General features: G+C 39.6%; 1 protein-coding gene across 6 annotated transcripts in view; it reads right to left on the reverse strand.

Moving 5' to 3' along the window:
• Positions 1–474: 474 nt before the first annotated feature.
• The window catches only part of LOC127570431 (dyslexia-associated protein KIAA0319-like), a 59983-nt gene continuing 43039 nt past the window's right edge, over positions 475–17418 (reverse strand). For 3 of the 6 annotated variants that reach the window (XM_052016006.1, XM_052016005.1, XM_052016010.1), the window contains 10 exons: positions 17123–17255; positions 15451–15596; positions 13944–14095; positions 11449–11587; positions 8921–9080; positions 5667–5809; positions 4672–4794; positions 3135–3225; positions 2923–3011; positions 499–2382 (listed from right to left, as the gene is read on the reverse strand). In XM_052016006.1, the coding sequence (XP_051871966.1) occupies positions 2204–2382; positions 2923–3011; positions 3135–3225; positions 4672–4794; positions 5667–5809; positions 8921–9080; positions 11449–11587; positions 13944–14095; positions 15451–15596; positions 17123–17255 (1355 nt within the window). In that variant the 3' untranslated portion in view covers positions 499–2203. Of the gene's footprint in view, positions 2383–2922; positions 3012–3134; positions 3226–4671; positions 4795–5666; positions 5810–8920; positions 9081–11448; positions 11588–13943; positions 14096–15450; positions 15597–17122; positions 17256–17418 lie in introns of all 6 variants that reach the window. The other 3 variants (XM_052016009.1, XM_052016008.1, XM_052016011.1) reach the window with 3 other exon arrangements.

Below are 17418 nucleotides of genomic sequence, written 5' to 3' on the forward strand. Positions count from 1 at the left end.
AATATTTTTTAGGCTGTGTTCACTTCAGTAACTCCTAGAGTACTTTGGCTATCCATTATTTGGTAATAAATACCTTGTATTAATTTTGTGCTCTTATGCAAAATAACCTGCTTTGCACTGGAAGAACCCTAATACCTAGATTCACAATGCAAATTTTCTGTGGTGTAAGCCTTTTCCTACAGAGGAAAACTTTGAATGATGCAATCACCTTAAGTCCAGGAGTAATGAGAGTACAATTGAGAAAAAGGTATGTGTCCATACTTTGTATTCCATTTTAGCAGATACTGAATAATTTCCTGTAAAGATGTGAGGCACTAACCTAGGAAAACATGATATTGGTTAACTATATTCATTACATTCTGCTACTGGTCTGATGTTATTGTTTTGGCCTTCTGCTGGTGCCATTAGAACAGCTGTATGTTTATAGTCCCTCTGAAGCTGCAGACAATATTACCAAGGCACACTAAATAAGTTCAGGCTGAAGAACTTGTAAATTTATTGGCAGCTAAATTGTACAGAAGCAAAAAAAGTCCGGTTTGGGAGCAACATGTTAGTATTCACTGGTACATGAAATTTTCTTAATCATGTTACCTTGAGGGTAGACATTTTTGTTCTGGAATTCTTTAACTGATGTTTAATACCATTGATCCAGGCATGTTGGCAATCTGGCTCAGCTGGAACATTTAAGCATGAGGTGCTAAATTTACCAAAGCTATAGATTTTTTAGCTCAGGATACTGGAGGATAGAATGGTCAAAAGACAATATACAAAGGCAATTGTTCTGTATCTTGTTCTGTAGATGGAATTTCTACTTATTGTTCATCCAAATCCTCAAGGTAACTGATCCACTGCAAAAGGCATTTGGCCTGCTTTCTCCAAACTCTCAATTCCAGGCTTGAAGGAAAATGTAGACCAAGCAAACTAATTAACATTTCTTCAATCCACATTTCTCGTAGTTAAAAGCCAGCAAAAACAATATTCATGCAATGATACAGAGACAACCAAGAAGCAAAACCTTCAGCAAAAGTAATGCAATATTCACAGGGACAGGGCAAATGCCCAAGAGAATGTGTCCCCTTCCCAACTACGTCTCTCGAGTAACCTAACTGCAATGAGTAAAGTTTCCATTGGCTGCTGGGGCTTGCTTGGAGATGCACAAAATTGAAAAGACGGAGAGTTAGAGGGAGGCACTAGTAGTGTATCTGCTGCCAGTCAGTTAATTGTTTATTGCTGAGATTTTTAAATTCTATTTTTGTGCATTGTACTTTAAAGATTCCCATGGCAGTTCTGGTGTCCTGTCCGATATTTATAACCCAACCCATTAATCTCATTGTTGGACAATGAGTGCCCAGTCCCCCTACTTTGGGATAGGAAAAGTATTTAATTCATGCAGTTGCTTAGGTGTGACATTTCCAGGAAGTGCATGATATGCCTAAGCTTTCAGTGCATTAGGAATAGTTACTCAAACTCAGAGGGGAATTATTAATTGTACCTCCAGCCTGAATTGTAACAATTACAGCAAAGGATGTTTCTATTTGCATCACTGATTCTTGCAGCTTTGCTTTTTAGCTTCTGATCGGTTGTTGGCCTGTCCAACTGATCCTTATCAATGGAATTCTGCTTAAGGTTTTGCACAGCCAAATTCCTGTATTACACTGATATGTGCATTATTAGCACAAAGAATAAAATGTTATTTGTGGTCACAAATAGAAAACTTAATTTTATTGAGATTTAATTTTTGCAACCTTAATGTTTACCATTAAATACCTAATGATTTCTGTTCAAATTCACTTCATGTATTGCAAGACTGTAAACATCATCAAAATGGATTTCTATGTAACTAGAGAAAGCACTTCTAGAAATCTGTTCCAGGTCCTATATTGTTGCAGCTGCTGTCTTATCCCACATTTGCACACACAGAATTAACAGAAATGGCTGGAATCAAATCTACAGGAAAATGAAATGATAGGTCTATCAAGGGATACTATCTGGCAAACCTTCCTGCAGTTAAGGATTGCTCATCCTGGCTGAAGCCATCTAAATTCTGAACTTTTCCTTCAGACCTTCCATTAGTCTGTTCCAGAGTACAGCAAGATCCTGCAGTTTGAAATGTTTTAAAATGTCTTTAGAACCACCCACTTTTTTTCCCCTCTCTGCTCTGCTGCATAAATGCTTCACCAATAAGCCCTCCGATTCAGCAAATTTATCTGTTTTTGGGATGATAATTGAAAGAGACTCCATTTTTGAGTGAGCCATTCATACCAACTTTATAGTTCTCCTTCTCGATGGTTTCTCTGCTAAACAGTGTGTTCTGATCACTCTCGTACTCCGATTCTGATATCATTAGACTTGAGTTGTGTTCTGTGCTTTTGTGTTTCACACCTGGAGCAGAAAGAGTAGCTCACTTTTATGATCTGGTATAACATCTGAACTGATTGTGCCTTCTCATTCTTATGTAGAAAAGAAGTGCAAATCTCTCCCAACTACAGGACACAAAGCATCTCATAGTCAATGAAATATCCTCACAGGGAGGTCACTGTTGTAATGCAGAAAATGTAACAATAGTTTTTAATGATATTAGTTGTGACATGGGTTTTGCCAGGATACAGAGGAGAATCCTGAGGGGGTCCTTGGTTTAAACTCTAATCCAAAGGATGATTTCCCTGGCAGTGCACTGATCTTCACACTACATTGGAGTATTTTCCCAGAGTGGAACTTGACCCCACAGATTTGAGTCAAGTGCATGAGAACTGCCATACTGAACCTCTCATTGAGTTGGTAGGCATTATGGCCTCCACTAGCAACAAAGCATAAACTTTGTTCCAGTTGCCTGGAGGCTATTTTTATATTATTCTTGTTACTTAATTATTGGTAGTTCTCTTTAATGATTATGTTCACTCTTTGTAATATTATATCACTTACCATATTTAGGCCTCAATGCCACTCGTTCTTGGTCATCCATATTGTCCAAAATGGTGTATTTGTTTTTCTTCCTTACTTTTGTCCTCTTTCTGTTGAAAAAAAATTCAAAATCAATTTATGCCCAGGAGGATTTGGATGTTTGAATAATGCAATATGGATGATTTCAACTGAAAGATGTGCAGATTCTTTACTCATATTTACTGTACTCGTACCTCTTGCAACAACGAATACAAGTCCAGCAACTTCCTCCAATGACGATGATTGTTAGAAACACTGACAAAATCACATATAATATGTTCCACTCTGAGAACAAAAGAACAAGGTTTACAACAGCATTTGAATCATACATGAAGGAAAAGGTGTGCATTTATATAGTGCATTTCAATACCTCATGTCATTCCAAAACTAAGAACTATTTATGTATTTCCTACATTATAATAACGACAATACAACATGCAATTTGTGCATAGAAGACCCCACCAGCAATAATATAATAATTACCAGATAATTTGTTTTATTACTGAGGAGTTAGTTCTCAACTATTGATGGTGACGGTGGTTTGAAAAAGCAGTTACAAAAGCACATGGGATACTTGCCTTTGGAAATAGAGACCCCTATATGCAAGAATAAAGTCAGACTGAATCTTCATTGAGGTTAGACCTCAGTTGGTATTCTGTCCAATTATGGGCATTTTTCTCTACCGAATGATGCTAAGTTCTTAGAGGAACAGGAGGTAATCAGTACAAGGTTGAGATCAGTTAAATGGGGAGACCGAGGAAGGTGGGATTTTTTTTCTTATTAACAGAGTGAGGGTTAAAGAGTGATTGAACCAAAACATTCCTAACCACAAAGGATTAAGTCAGCCATTAAACAGAATTCACAGTTTATAAACAATTGTCAAATGAATTGAGAAGATTAGAAACCAGTTCTGCAGACAACAGTAGAGGAATTAGGTTACATGGGAAATTTCAGATGACAACTGGACAATTGAATAATTCATACAATTACTTTGAGAAGCCTGGGATAAAAGACAGCTCTTTCAAAGAGCAAACAATAGCAGGGTGGGCTGAATGGCCGCCTTCTGTGCTAGAGGATTCCATGATCCTGAGAGGAAGTGATCGAGTGAGATTTCAATGTATGTACTTATAAGTAAAAGATTTAGATCAGTTTAAATTCATTATCACTTAAGCAGCATTTGCTGAGCCATTCTCCATATGTTCTAGTTGACATCATGAAACACTTACTTCTTTAGTGTACAATGGTAGAAATAACACTGCCATTTCAATTAGAAATGAGGTGGAATTTCCAGCAAATTTGTTTACTCTGCAAAGAGCATCTACTTAAACAGATCCTCAATAAAAACAGGATAATTTCCACAGTAAAATGCAGTGGAAGACAATTCCCTAATTCAAATTATGGGCCTAAAACCCCTTACAGCAATGTTGTTTCCACACGTGACCGACAGTGCATTTACTCAATCATTTCCAATCTAGCCATGGCACTATACACAGACAGAAATGAAAGCAAAAAAGAGGAAAGTGTACGTGCCAGTTTGAGATCACAGGGCAGACTTTCACTTTTATCACTGTTACTAGAACCAGCAGTCTGAACAAGCCTGTCAGATTAATGGCCAGGCAGTGAGGATGAAAATCTACAACCCATATTTATTAACCAAAATCGAACGTGTTATCTCTCTGGGTCACCACACTGACTTTATTCCATCCAACATATTATAGCAACCCTACTCACCACAGTTGCTTTCTCCGTCACCAAAATAACGCCGCATCAGATTCTCCATCCAGAACGGGTAGCAGACACAACGCTTGGTAAATGGGTCACAGTGCCCATGGCCAGAGCACTTTCGAAAGCAGACTGCAAAGATAGCAAACTGTAAATGCAATGGACAGCAACGCTGCTTGCCTATCAAATATGGTTTCCCAAGTCCATGCTTAAAAACAGCAAGGATACACAAGGAGCTTTGCAAGATGCAAATGCTGCCTTGGCCCCAGGAGAGAGAGAGTACAAGATAACCAGGGGTATGGTTATATTGTACAGGATAGCCACGTGCCCCTGTTCTCCATCAGTAAAGCCCTGTATCTGAATAACCCATGTTGCCTTGTTATCTGATTTATACTGCAAACTAATATGTTGATATGCACCATCCATTCTGGAAGTGCATGTAAAACAGAACAAATGCATTTATACAATCCACAAAATGTTTCAAGCATGCAGATACAATGATCAGCTTTAAAAGGAGACTGTCATTATTTTAAATATTACCATTAAAATTCAAAAGTCTTAGCAATGGAAACTTGCCACAATCTCCGCCAAGAGCACTGGTTCAGTGCCTCCATTGGCAGGAGGGCATACCTCAGATTTAAAAAAGCAGCCTTTCAACAATGGACTTGGCCATCAGAATGTGCCATAGAAAATCTTAACCAGACCACATGCATGAACACACACACACACACAAATACTTGTATTTAATAAGCCTGCTATGGATGACTAATAATTATTTACAACTGAAAACCCAAAGAAAGCATGGGAAAATGTTTATTAAATAATGGGCAAATGAAATATCTAGGTACAATTAATACTTAATGAAGCAAACTGCCAAGATCATGCCAATGCCACTCTTAAGAAATCATACAAACTGTACTTATCAATATAAACTTGTTAGTAATTTGAACAAAACTTTGGACAAAAACATTCAAGCAAGAAAATTTAAAGATATTGTAACTCACCAACTGTATCTATTCTCAACGTCTTAAAAAGCAAGAAGTCCACCTTCTCTCTCACGAGCTGTTTCTGCAAAGTCCTGACCACATCCACCCCTTTATACACATGGTCTGGCTGCCCACCTTGGACATAGAACATTAACACTGTGCTGCAGGACAGGAAGTACAAAACCATCAGTCAACAGCAGTCTGTGCTGTAACATGAAGAAACCCCTTAACTGTAATTGCAAGTTACTGGATAGGTACAATTTCACCATTAGAGAAGGCAAGCTGACGTTTTATTCTAATTACCATGGTGAAAGGTCATTAGAGTATTTTAAATGAAAACCGTGCATAATAAACTATTTCAAAGAGATGTTTGTTACAGAGCAGTTTGCTATTTGGTGAATGTTCCTTTAAAATACAGTACAGTAGAGTAGTAGTGTGTGTGGTGTCTTCACTATAGCAAGATAACAATGTGCTGACATTTTTTGCTCAGTGAGTCAGTGAGAAGAGAGAGAGACACTGACTGCTGGTCTCTGTATCGATGGATGAAGAACAATAACTGTGCCTGTCACTACAATCCACGTATGGATTTTTGGAATAATCCAGTGGAGTCCACTTTGTCATTAACCTGTAGAGGGAAACAGGTATTTCTGTGGACGGCCACGTCTTGAATGCCTTTCGGGGTGGCAGATACTTCGGAACAAAGCAGTGGAGATCATCTGTGATTGAGGTGTCGTATGGGTTCCATCGTGGAACATTTGGATTTCGTAATTTCTCTATTTTCTCTCTCTACATTTTCTCTTCAGTCAACAGTGGTTTTGCAAAAGCCTTTGCTCATGTTTCACCTTATGACTTGCTGAACTGAACTTTGAGAACTATTCCTGGACTTGGAGTTTGAGAATTTGCTATGCACACACTTGGAGTTTAATTTTGGGGTTAACGTCTAACATTTTTACTTTTCTTATCATAAGTAGTTATTAATAAAATCATTTCCAACACTTATACATGACTCGGTGTGTTTCTTTTGTTGCTGGTACGTAACATGTTTTATATTTGACTGAGTCGGGACAATCTGAATAGAATACCTCCCATACCATAACAATTTGGGTTGTGGCTGCTAATCTTATTTTCTGTTTCCTGCCTTCCTTAATATGAACTAAAGATCAACACTGAATTCTCAAAGCTGAACAGTTGATATATAAGGAGATTAGAAATATTGCAGATGCTGGAAATCTGCAATGAAAACAGAAAATGTTGGAAACATTCAGCATACTCCAGCATCTGGATTAGAGAGCATATGCCATAAAGAGAAGTTAGACAAACTTGGGTTGTTCTCACTGGAGCAGTAGAGACTGAGGGAAGACCTGATGGAAGTATATAAAGTTATGAGAGGCATCGATTGAGATGACAGCCAGTACCTTTTTCCCAGGGTAGAAATGTCTAATACTAGAGAGCATGCATTTAGGGTAAGGGGGGGTGGGGGAAGTAAATTCAAAGGAGATGTGTCGGGCAAGTTTATTTTACACAGAGAGAGATGGATGTCTGGAATGTGCTGCCCAGGGTGGTAGTGGAGGCAAATACGATAGATACATTTAAGAGGTTTTTAGATAGGCTCATGAATGTACAGAGAATGGAGGGATATGGACATTATGTAGGCAGAAGGGATTAGTTTAGTTAGGCATTTAATTACCAGTTTAATTAGTTCGGCACAACATCATGGGCCGAAGGGCCTGGTTCTGTGCTGTACTGTTCTGTGTCTGTGAAGTGTGATCGAGAAAGGGGAAAGCTAGGCAGGGTTCTGGAACAGAATCAGGGAAAGGGCCAGAACAGGCGTTGTCCAAGTCTTCTGTGGGAATTCTCTCTGTAGAGCAGGATCAATGGATGTTCTGTCCAACTTACAGGTGGGTTGTCATTGGGAAGAAGGTGGAGCTCTCATAAAATGATGACTCCTCCTGAACTCTCTCACTGCTGGGCACTCTATCATATTGTCAAATGTGGATCACTTTGGCGTTGACTGCACCTTGAGCCTCGGTCGGGCAGTCTACAACATTAATCACCAATCTGGGACTAGACCTCCATCTACAGGCCGCAGGTACCACCCAAAACAGGGAAAGTTAGGTACAAATAAAATGGGCCAGACTGACCCAACTGCTCTGTTGAATATGAAGCTTATAAGATATAAAGAAAATGCACAATCATTGCCAACCAATATAGTAAATATTGTACATCAGAGCAAATCATAGTCTTTCTACTTAATTTTGAAAAACAAAATGCAATCACTAGTCCAAAACAGAAGGCTAGTTGGCAATCACAATGTCTCAGAAATGTAATGTACTTGATGAAACAGGATGCAGCTCTGGCATTACAGATACTGTGTATGGTTCCAGTGATCCATGGCATCATTATAATTTGAATTCACTTTAAAAAAAAATCTTGAAAGGACTTTGTTTTCAGGATTCCAACTGGAAGGAAGCTACTCCGCCTACGCATGTTCAGTGGTTACGGGATGTTATATCATATTTGAATCTAGAGAAGGTTCGCTGTTCAGTTTTTGAATCTAACCTACTTTCAAACCCTGTGGGGACCCTTTTTGAATTATTTTTAAAATCTCTGATTTGGGGACTAAAACGCAGATATTGGCTGACACTTATGTTTTTTTGAGGTTTTTCCTTGCTGTTTCTTCTATCTAACAGCTTCGGGTTTTGGTAGTGGGGGTAGATTTTTTTTTGTAATAAAATATTTCCTTTTTTTTCTTCCTTTATTAACTACTATATGTGATTATTGATTTAGAGTATTGTAATCCTAAGTACGATTTAACACAATGTATTCAGTAGTATTTTTACTCTCTTTCTTGATGCATGTACTCTGTATTTTTTTCATGGAATTAATAAAAATATTGTAAAGAAAGAAAGAAAAAAGAAAATATTGTAAAGGATTCCATTCTTCAGGGGGTTATTTCAAGTCGAAATGTTAACTGTTTTGGTCTAAAGTATCACTGCACAAAGATCTTTTGTTTTCCTTTCACTATATTTCTTGATTTGGGTATCAAATACAAAGGCTGAAGGAAACTGGGTGTCTTTACAGTCTGACCTGTGTATCATTACACCATCGAGCCTAACTCAATTTGCCACTGAGGTAGCTAATAACCCTGGACAACTGGAAATAAATGCCAGCATGCCCGCACTCTGGAGATGAAGGATGAAACTTCTGAAAAGTAAATACTCAATATGTTTTCAGAAATTTTCAGTCAGCTCCCAAAGGTCTGGCTCACTTACCTGGAGTCAGAATGTGCCTGAATCTTCTGGATGTTGATGTCCTCATCCAGGACCCCGAGCAATACAGCCAATTGTCGCACAAGGGTGTCCTTCTGCTGCTCAGAGAGACTGCTCACATGGACTTGGAGCACTAGCTCCACCAGATCATTCTTCTTGGGGTCTGCAGGGCAGGATTCAGAATCAGGTTTATTATTACTGACATACGTCATGAAATTTGTTGTTTTGTGGCAGCAGTACAGTGCAAGACATAAAAATTACTATGTTACGAATAAATAAACAAATAGTGTAAAAGAAGAATAGTGAGGTAGTTGGGTTCATGGAGTACTCAGAAATCTGTTGGTGGAGGGGAAGAAGCTGTTCCTAAAACACTGAGTGTGGGTCTTCAGGCTCCTGTACCTCCTCCCCGATGGTAGTAACGTGAAGAGGGCATGTCCTGGGTGGTGAGGGTCCTTAATGATGGATGCCACCTTCTTCAGGCACTGCCTCTTGAAGATGTCCTCAATGGTGGGGAGGGTTGTGTCCGTGATGGAACCGGCTGAGTCTACAACCCTCTGCAGCCTTTTGCAATCCTGCACATTGGAGCCACCATAACAGGCAGTGATGCAACCAGTCAGAATGCTCTCCACCGTACATCTGTAGAAATTTGCAAGGGTCTCTGGTGACATACCAAATCTCCTCAAACTCCTAATGAAGTAGAGCCACTATATGACTGCATCAATATGTCGGGCCCAGGATAGATCCTCTGAGATGTTGACACCCAGGAACTTGAAGCTGCTCACCCTTTCCACTGCTGACCCCTCAGTGAGGACTGGTGTGTGTTCTCCCAACTTCCCCTTCCTGAAGTCCACAATCAGTTCCTTGATCTTGCTGATGTTGAGTGCGAGGTTGTTGTTGTGACACCACTCAACCAGCTGATCTATCTCACTCCTGTACGCCTCCTCATTGCCATCTGAGATTCTACCAACAACAATGGGGTCATCAGTGAAGTTATAGATGGCGTTTGAGCTGTACCTAGTCACACACTCATGAGTGTAGATAGAGTAGAGCAGTGGACTAAGCACACATCCTTGAGGTGCGCCTGTTAGCAGGATTAGCAGGAAAACAGGCCATGCATACAAAAGAATTAGAGGTCAAGGTATGTTTACCATAAGAACTGACAAGTTTAGAGAAAATAAATTATCTGCTGAATCTATTCACTTCAACCTCCTACAACATTTCAGAACTTTGTGCAAATATACTTCAACTTCAAGAATTACCAACAATTCCCACCTGCCAAAGACAAACTGTTCTGAGGATATTAACACATTATCAGGGAGCCATTTCGACCACCTCAGTCACTGCACTCTAAGAGCCAGTAGGCATTCAGATTCACTGCGCATGAACCCATCTCCAGACAATCTTTGCAGCAAAACAAGGAATTACTGTGAATTTGCCAATTCCTTTCAGTACTGAATCTTTTAAATTTGGAAGTGTAACGTGATGATTTAAAAAAGATGGAATACAATGGCAAATTCCTTCAGTATACTAAAGCGTAACACATTTTTATCTGACCCAACATGGAAATAGATCGCCCTTAGCCGAAGAACTGGAGTTTTACAGGAATTTTAAAAAAATATTTCCCAATGGATGCAGTTCCACAAGTTTATTCTAAATGGCACTTTTTAATGTTACAGACGAGTCAATGCAACTTGTCTAGAACCCCATCACTTAAATTTTTCGCAAAGCTATTGGTATTGGTGTCACTTGTACCGAGGTACAATGAAAAACTTGTCTTGCATACCATTCGTGCAGATCAATTCATTACACGGTGCATTGAGGTAGTACAGTGTGCATTGAGGTAGAACAGGGTAAAAACAATAACAGAATACAGAGTAAAGTGTCACAGCTACAGGGAAGTGCATTCCAAGTAGACAAGGTGCAAGGTCAAACAAGGTAGATTGTGAGGTCAAGAGTCCATCTCATCGTATAAGGGAACCACTCAATAGTCTTATCATCGTGGGATAGAAGCTGTCTTTAAGCCTGGTGGTATGTGCCCTCAGGCTTCCCTATCTTCTGCCCGATGGGAGAGGGGAGAAGAGAGAATGACCTGGGTGGGTGGGGTCTTTGATTATGCTGGCTGCTTCACCAAGGCAGTGAGAGGTATAGACAGAGTCCATAGATGGGAGGCTGGTTTCCGTGATGTGCTGGGCTGTGTCCACAACTCTCTACAGTTTCTTGCGGTCCTGGGCAGAGCAGTTGCCATACCAAGCCATGATGCATCCAGATAGGATGCTTTCTATGGTGTATCGATAAAAATTGGTGAGTCTCAAAGGGGACATGCTAAATTTCTTTAACCTCCTGAGGAAGTAGAGGCGCTGGTGAGCTTTCTTGGCCGTGGGTGTCACTTAGTGGGTGTCATTGGATAGTGATCAGGAGAGGACACAGATTAACTTTGGTTCCGGGCTCCAACGCCGTGTATGAGATAGTGTAGAGGACAGTACTTAAGTGGAATTGGAGAAACAGTCCAAATAAACCCCCCAGTATCTTACCAGGCCTCACTTCAATGATGGCGCTGTCTGTATCCGACTCCCCCTTTGCATCAGTGACTTTCAGGTGAAAAATGTACTTCCCTTTGACAAGGTTGGCCAGCTGAAGCACTGCATCGTGGTCTGAACCATGTATTACCTCCTGCAACAGAGGGTCATCATCACACCTCACAGCTTATTTTCTAAAGCAACATGAAAAACATGAGCTGAGAAGACTTAGCCCAGACAAAACAAATCAAAAAGATCCTGGAAGAATTTGAAGTGCCGAGGCCCATCTAACAGTGAGGGAATCTCAATGACGCAATCCCAAACCACTGAAAAAGTGTCATGCTGAAACAAAATGGAAGCATGGTGGTATATGTGTTAATAGACTGAGGGTGGACAACATCAAGGTTACGTGGATATCACAAGGGGCTGGGATATATACAGAACTACATTAGAGAAAAAACCTGAACTGCAGCAAAGATCAGACAAATTGAATACACATATTACAGCAGTGGAGGCCATTCAGTCCACCAGACCCTTGCCAGCTCTCAGCAAGAGCAACCTAATCCATCCTATTCCACAGCTCTTTCCTCACAGCCTCACACTTTTCCTCCTTGAAATGCTTCCAGTTCTTTTTGAAAAGTGACAAATGAATCTGCTTCATTGCCCTTTCAAGAAATTAATGCCCGATCATAATCACTTGCTGGCTGATAAGACTATTTGGGTCACCCAGATTCTTTTGCCAGTTACCTAAGATCTGTAGCTTTTGAGCCAATAGAAACCATTACTCTTTGTTATCGCCTTACACATCATGACTTGCTCCCAAAGGATAGAGGTTTAAGAGCTTTCTTTTGCATTTATGCTTTGTTACTGTTCCATTTGTCTTGCTAAATCGATCAACGGCTTCAGAATGTGCTGGTGGTGTGGGTATGGCCAAGTTGCATTGATTATCCATTAAGTTGGAAAATATAAACTTTACAAAAGCAAAGAAAAAGCATAGAAACTCTTAGGTCCACAAGATCTGGCAGACTGAGTTAACCAAAACTCTGACGTTCTGAAACTCTCCTCCAGTTGCTGAACCACCTACTTTGCATTACCAGTCTAACTGGAGAGTTAATGACGCGTGGCCAACCGAAGTGTCTTACATGAAAAATTGATCGCATGCCAAATCAATAAAGTGTGGGTAGTTCAGAAATCAGGACTGAACCAATTGTCAGGTTTTACCTATCCTAGATAACTATCAGAAATTGCAGAGTATTTCAGGAAAAGTTCAAATGACAAACCACGAAGGGAACTGTATCATAAGATAATAGCAGAGGAATTGATTAGAGGAAGGACATAGGGCTTATTTTTACAAAAGGGGTGCTCTTATAATACCTAATGTTCATAAGTTATCTTTCAATTAATCTCATCAATGTTTTCCTTTCTGTTATAACAGAATGAAAACTGAAGGATTGTGAAAATGGAGTGCAACTCAGAAGGTCAGTGTCTGACCTTGGCAGATACACCAGGATCTCGCATACTGCTGGTTCAGGCAGCATGAGAGAGAGCTGTGGATGGAGGTTTGGGAGGGAGTGCTCTGAGGTTGGGCAACCTCATTCTGCACAGAAGTACTATTGCTGTAAAGGTTCAGATTGGGATCCCAACTGCCCACACACTGATGGACAACTGATACCTGCCAGATGTCCAAGTCAAATCCAAGCTCCTCTTGTTGTATTAAGGGGTCAATGTTAAAATTATCTTCTTGGGAAAAAAAAATCTTCCAGAGTGCAGATCAAATGAAGAGAAGTGTTCTATGCTCTAGAAGTACTAGATTGTGTTGAAAGATATATAGTGAATCAATGTACAAGTTTCACAATCACAGCATAGTTTCTTAAGATATGTGGACACAGTATTTACCAACATTAATCGCCGGCCAAAAGGTAAATGCTTCTTTTAGTGTTCCCTGTGGTAATATTTTTTTCCATGACAATTAATCAATTTAAATTTCAGGGTCATTAGAAGATGCTGAGTGTATAAAGCGAGGTAAATCGCTTTAACCCTTAAAATGGATTCTACAGCCATTTGAGAGGCTAAAGGATTACTTCAAAATTCAATGAATGGGGTTGGGTATGAAGGAAAAGAGGGCAAAAAGAAGTGGTACCAGGATAGATAGTTGTGACTGGAGTCCGCTCCTGTGGAGAATAAACATTGCTATGGGTTAACTGAGCCTAATGGTGAATTCAGAGACACAAGAGATTCTGCAGATGCTGGAACCTAGAACAACACACACAAACTGCTGGAGGAACTCAGCAGGTGAGGCAGCATCTATGGAGGGAAATAAACAGTGTTTTGGGTCGAGCATCAGGACTGGTGAATAATAGTGGACTTATATCTGGTTTTCATTATTTTCCTTGAAGACATTTCTTTCCCTTTCTTTACTACAGAGGGTACTCCAATGCTAACCAATGTAAAGAATGAGTGAAGTTATACAGACATTAACAGCAGTGGAGTAGCATGGATTTCATACTCACACCTGCAGCAGGACTCTGGCCACCTCTAGTCCAAAGGTAAGATGCAATGGCTTGGTCATCAGTAGATTTGGAGCCATCAAGACTGATGGAGTTGTTGGGTAATGTCAGAACATGATTACCTCCAGCGTTGGCCACAGGACGATTGTTGATCTCTTAAAAACAGAGTCAAAATTCAGCTGTCTTCACTTATCAGTGGGAAATTATTTGATTGCACAGTTGATAATCTCTAGTTTTGATATAATAACGCTGACATCTGACATTCAAATCTCTTGGTACAACCAATCATTTCTGTACAATTCCACACTAACAGAGAGTCTACCTCAGGAAATGAAATAATGGGCACATTCACTGGCAGAATTGACTGTGCTGGGCACCAGGAAGTTAGTAATGTAGCACATGAAGTAAGACAGCAGAGGGACAGGTCATTGCCATTCACTGCACAAAACAGAGTGACTTCATTTAAAAGCTTAGCTTCATAAAGTCCACCTTTGTATATTATGTACAATATGGAGAATATGGGACATGAGGAATCTTTACTCCAATATATCATATTCAGCAAGAGTGTGTCTTACCTATAATTTAGCTTTCAATTAAATACAGAGTATATGGAGAGTATGAAATATGTCGGAGTTCATCCATGTTTACACAGAATATCGAATAGCTGGGAGCAGATAAGGAAATTAAACTTGAGTAGTGTATAATAGTCACCTGAACACACCTTAAAATCACTTCAGGTTAACTATTATTTTTGTTTAGTATGTTAGAGTCACATAGAGTTTAGATTTTATTTTACAGCTCTCCTTGGGTGGAGGTGGGGGAGCAAGCAACAGAATTGGCTTTTCCTTGGGGAGAAGAAAGCTGCAGGGTGACCCGACAGAGGTACATAAATTATAAGATGCATGGATAAAGGTAGATAGAATCTTTTTTTCCCCCCTGTGGTAGGGATATCAAAACAATAGTGCTTAGGTGTAAGATGAGAGAAAGGGGTTTTTAAAGTGGATCCAAGGGGAATTTTTTTTTTACACAGAGATATGTGGAACGCACTGCCTGAGGTGGTAGTGGAATCAGACACAATCATTATATTTAAAAGACATTTAGACAGGCACTTGAATAGGCAAGTCATAGAAGGATATATAATGCAGGCACAAGGGATTAATGTAGTTGGGCAAAATGACTGGCATGGAGTGATGGGCCGAAGGGCTCGTTTCTGTGCTACACACTATGACACTGTTATGTTAACATTACAGGATAGCCCCTTTGATGGATTAGTGTGGAACTGACTATTCTGTTCAGAAATCAGCTGGTGATCCCAAAGCTCCATAGCCAGGACATCCCGAAGCTGCTCATCTGTGTTTATTCTTTTAGGGTGTGAAATACTGACCTGGAGACTGCTATAAAAACACCTGCTGTAAGGTGAAGAACCAAACAACAAAAAGGGCGTGTTAATGAGCATGCTGAACTAATGCAATGGAAGTTTAGCCAGTTACAGAAGGACGAGGTTACTGACCTTCTTTGATGGTGATCGCCAGTGTCTTTGAGCTGTTCAGTCCCTGTTGGTCAGTGACAGTCAGTCTAAACTGATACATCCCAACCTGAAGTCCTAAGACCGTGGCTACAGCCTTGTCCTTACCTTCAATTTTCACATCAGAACCACTGTGAGAAAAAAAGGACTTGCATTAATATGGTACCTTTCACAGCCTCAAGATATCCCAAAGTAATTCAATAGCCACTTAAGCTGACATGTAGACACAAGGCAAATTTAGACAGTTCTGTGATGTAGAAAGCCAATATATGACAGCAAGTGAAAAATAAAAACTGCAGATACAGGAAATCTGAAATAAAAACAGAAAATGCTGTTTCTCCTTGCTGAGTGTTTACAAACTTAACAGATCTAAGTATCCCCAACCTTGAAGTTTAACTGTTTCTCTTTCCGCAAATGCTGCCTCATCTCCTGAGTGTTTCCAGCACTTTCCGTTTTTATTTTACATGCACAGAAAGCATCTGTAAATAGCAATGAGGTAATGACTCTTTTCAATGGTAAATATTGGCCAGGGTGCTAGAAAGAATGCCCCTCCATTTACAGAAGACTTTACTTTCCTAAGGGAATGCTGCACTGATCACCTAGATTTTGTACCCAATCCATGGCATGGAACTTGTAGGTTCAAGGCAAGAACATTACCAAAGAGTCACTGAGACTGGAAGTAACCAGACAAATAGGGTCCAAGGAATTTACTCACCTTGCACTGCCAAACAGCATAATTAACACTCCATGCACATATACCATGGTTGGAATTTTATTATACATTCAATTAACACAATGGTTAATTAAAATACATGCATTTTATGTTTCTGGAAATAACCTTGTACCCTCTGCCAGGTGATGCAGTGATGAGAAGATTTAGTACTGATGGGGATTGCAAATATATGGAAAGAACATGGAACCTGGGACTGTTCTCTTTGCAGTAGATAAGATTTAAAATCTTATTTTAAAATGTAAAAGTTGTAAATTATGAACGGTTTTGATAGAATGCATAAAAGAAACATTTTGCACTGCAGGAAGGCCAGTGATCAGACGTTAAGATAAATGACAAGATACCAAAGAGTGAAGAAAAGGGGTTTGTTTAAAAAAGAATCACATGTAATTGTGTTGATCTGGAATGCACGGTATAAAACTGTGGGTGAAGCAGATTCAATAGAAACATTCAAAATGAAAAATGAATCAATACTTGAAATGGAAAAATTGTCAGGAATCTAAGGGAAGGGCAGGAAAACAGGATTAGGTTGCTCTTTCAAATGGGACCAAGCTTCCTGCCACATTGGAAGGTTCCATGATTCTATTTATGAACATTCCACTTTAATTAGACTTCCAAGCATCAGTAATTCCAAGAAAGGGAGCTCCCTAGGGTTGACTTTCAATCTTAACAGAATGGGAGAATGATGTAAATGAATCCTGAGTTAAACAAAACTAATTTTATAAAGTAAACAGAAATAATTCAAGGAGCTCCTAATATATTGATAATGCTTTCAGGTCTCTGCAGTTTCAGTGAAGGCCCATGAGAAGTGGATTTAAAAGTTCCATAAACAATTATGACTGAAACTGTACATTTGCCCCTTTGCCACACTGAGGGAAATTAGGAGAGAACAAAATGCACCATCTGCTAATTCCAGACAACAGTTACCTGATCTTCTCCCAGTGATACGACACAATACCCTGGTCATCAGTACTCCCTTCTCCATTCAAAGAAGTACTTTCAACTGGACTTATTAGTTCTTTATCAGGGCCCACAATTGCCACAGGGGGGCTGTTGTTCTCTATGGAAAAAAAAGCAGCAAAGCAATAACACTGCATTTACTACCAGACCATGAACACATTGAAACAAAAGATCTTAAATATTGAAAACCAGCCTGTTATTCAGTGCGTAGAAACTGTGCATGTAATTCAATCGATTTCTTATGAATTATGTTTGATTTCTTT

The sequence above is a fragment of the Pristis pectinata genome, chromosome 5, assembly GCF_009764475.1.
Source record: "Pristis pectinata isolate sPriPec2 chromosome 5, sPriPec2.1.pri, whole genome shotgun sequence".
In the NCBI taxonomy this organism is placed as follows: domain Eukaryota; kingdom Metazoa; phylum Chordata; class Chondrichthyes; order Rhinopristiformes; family Pristidae; genus Pristis; species Pristis pectinata.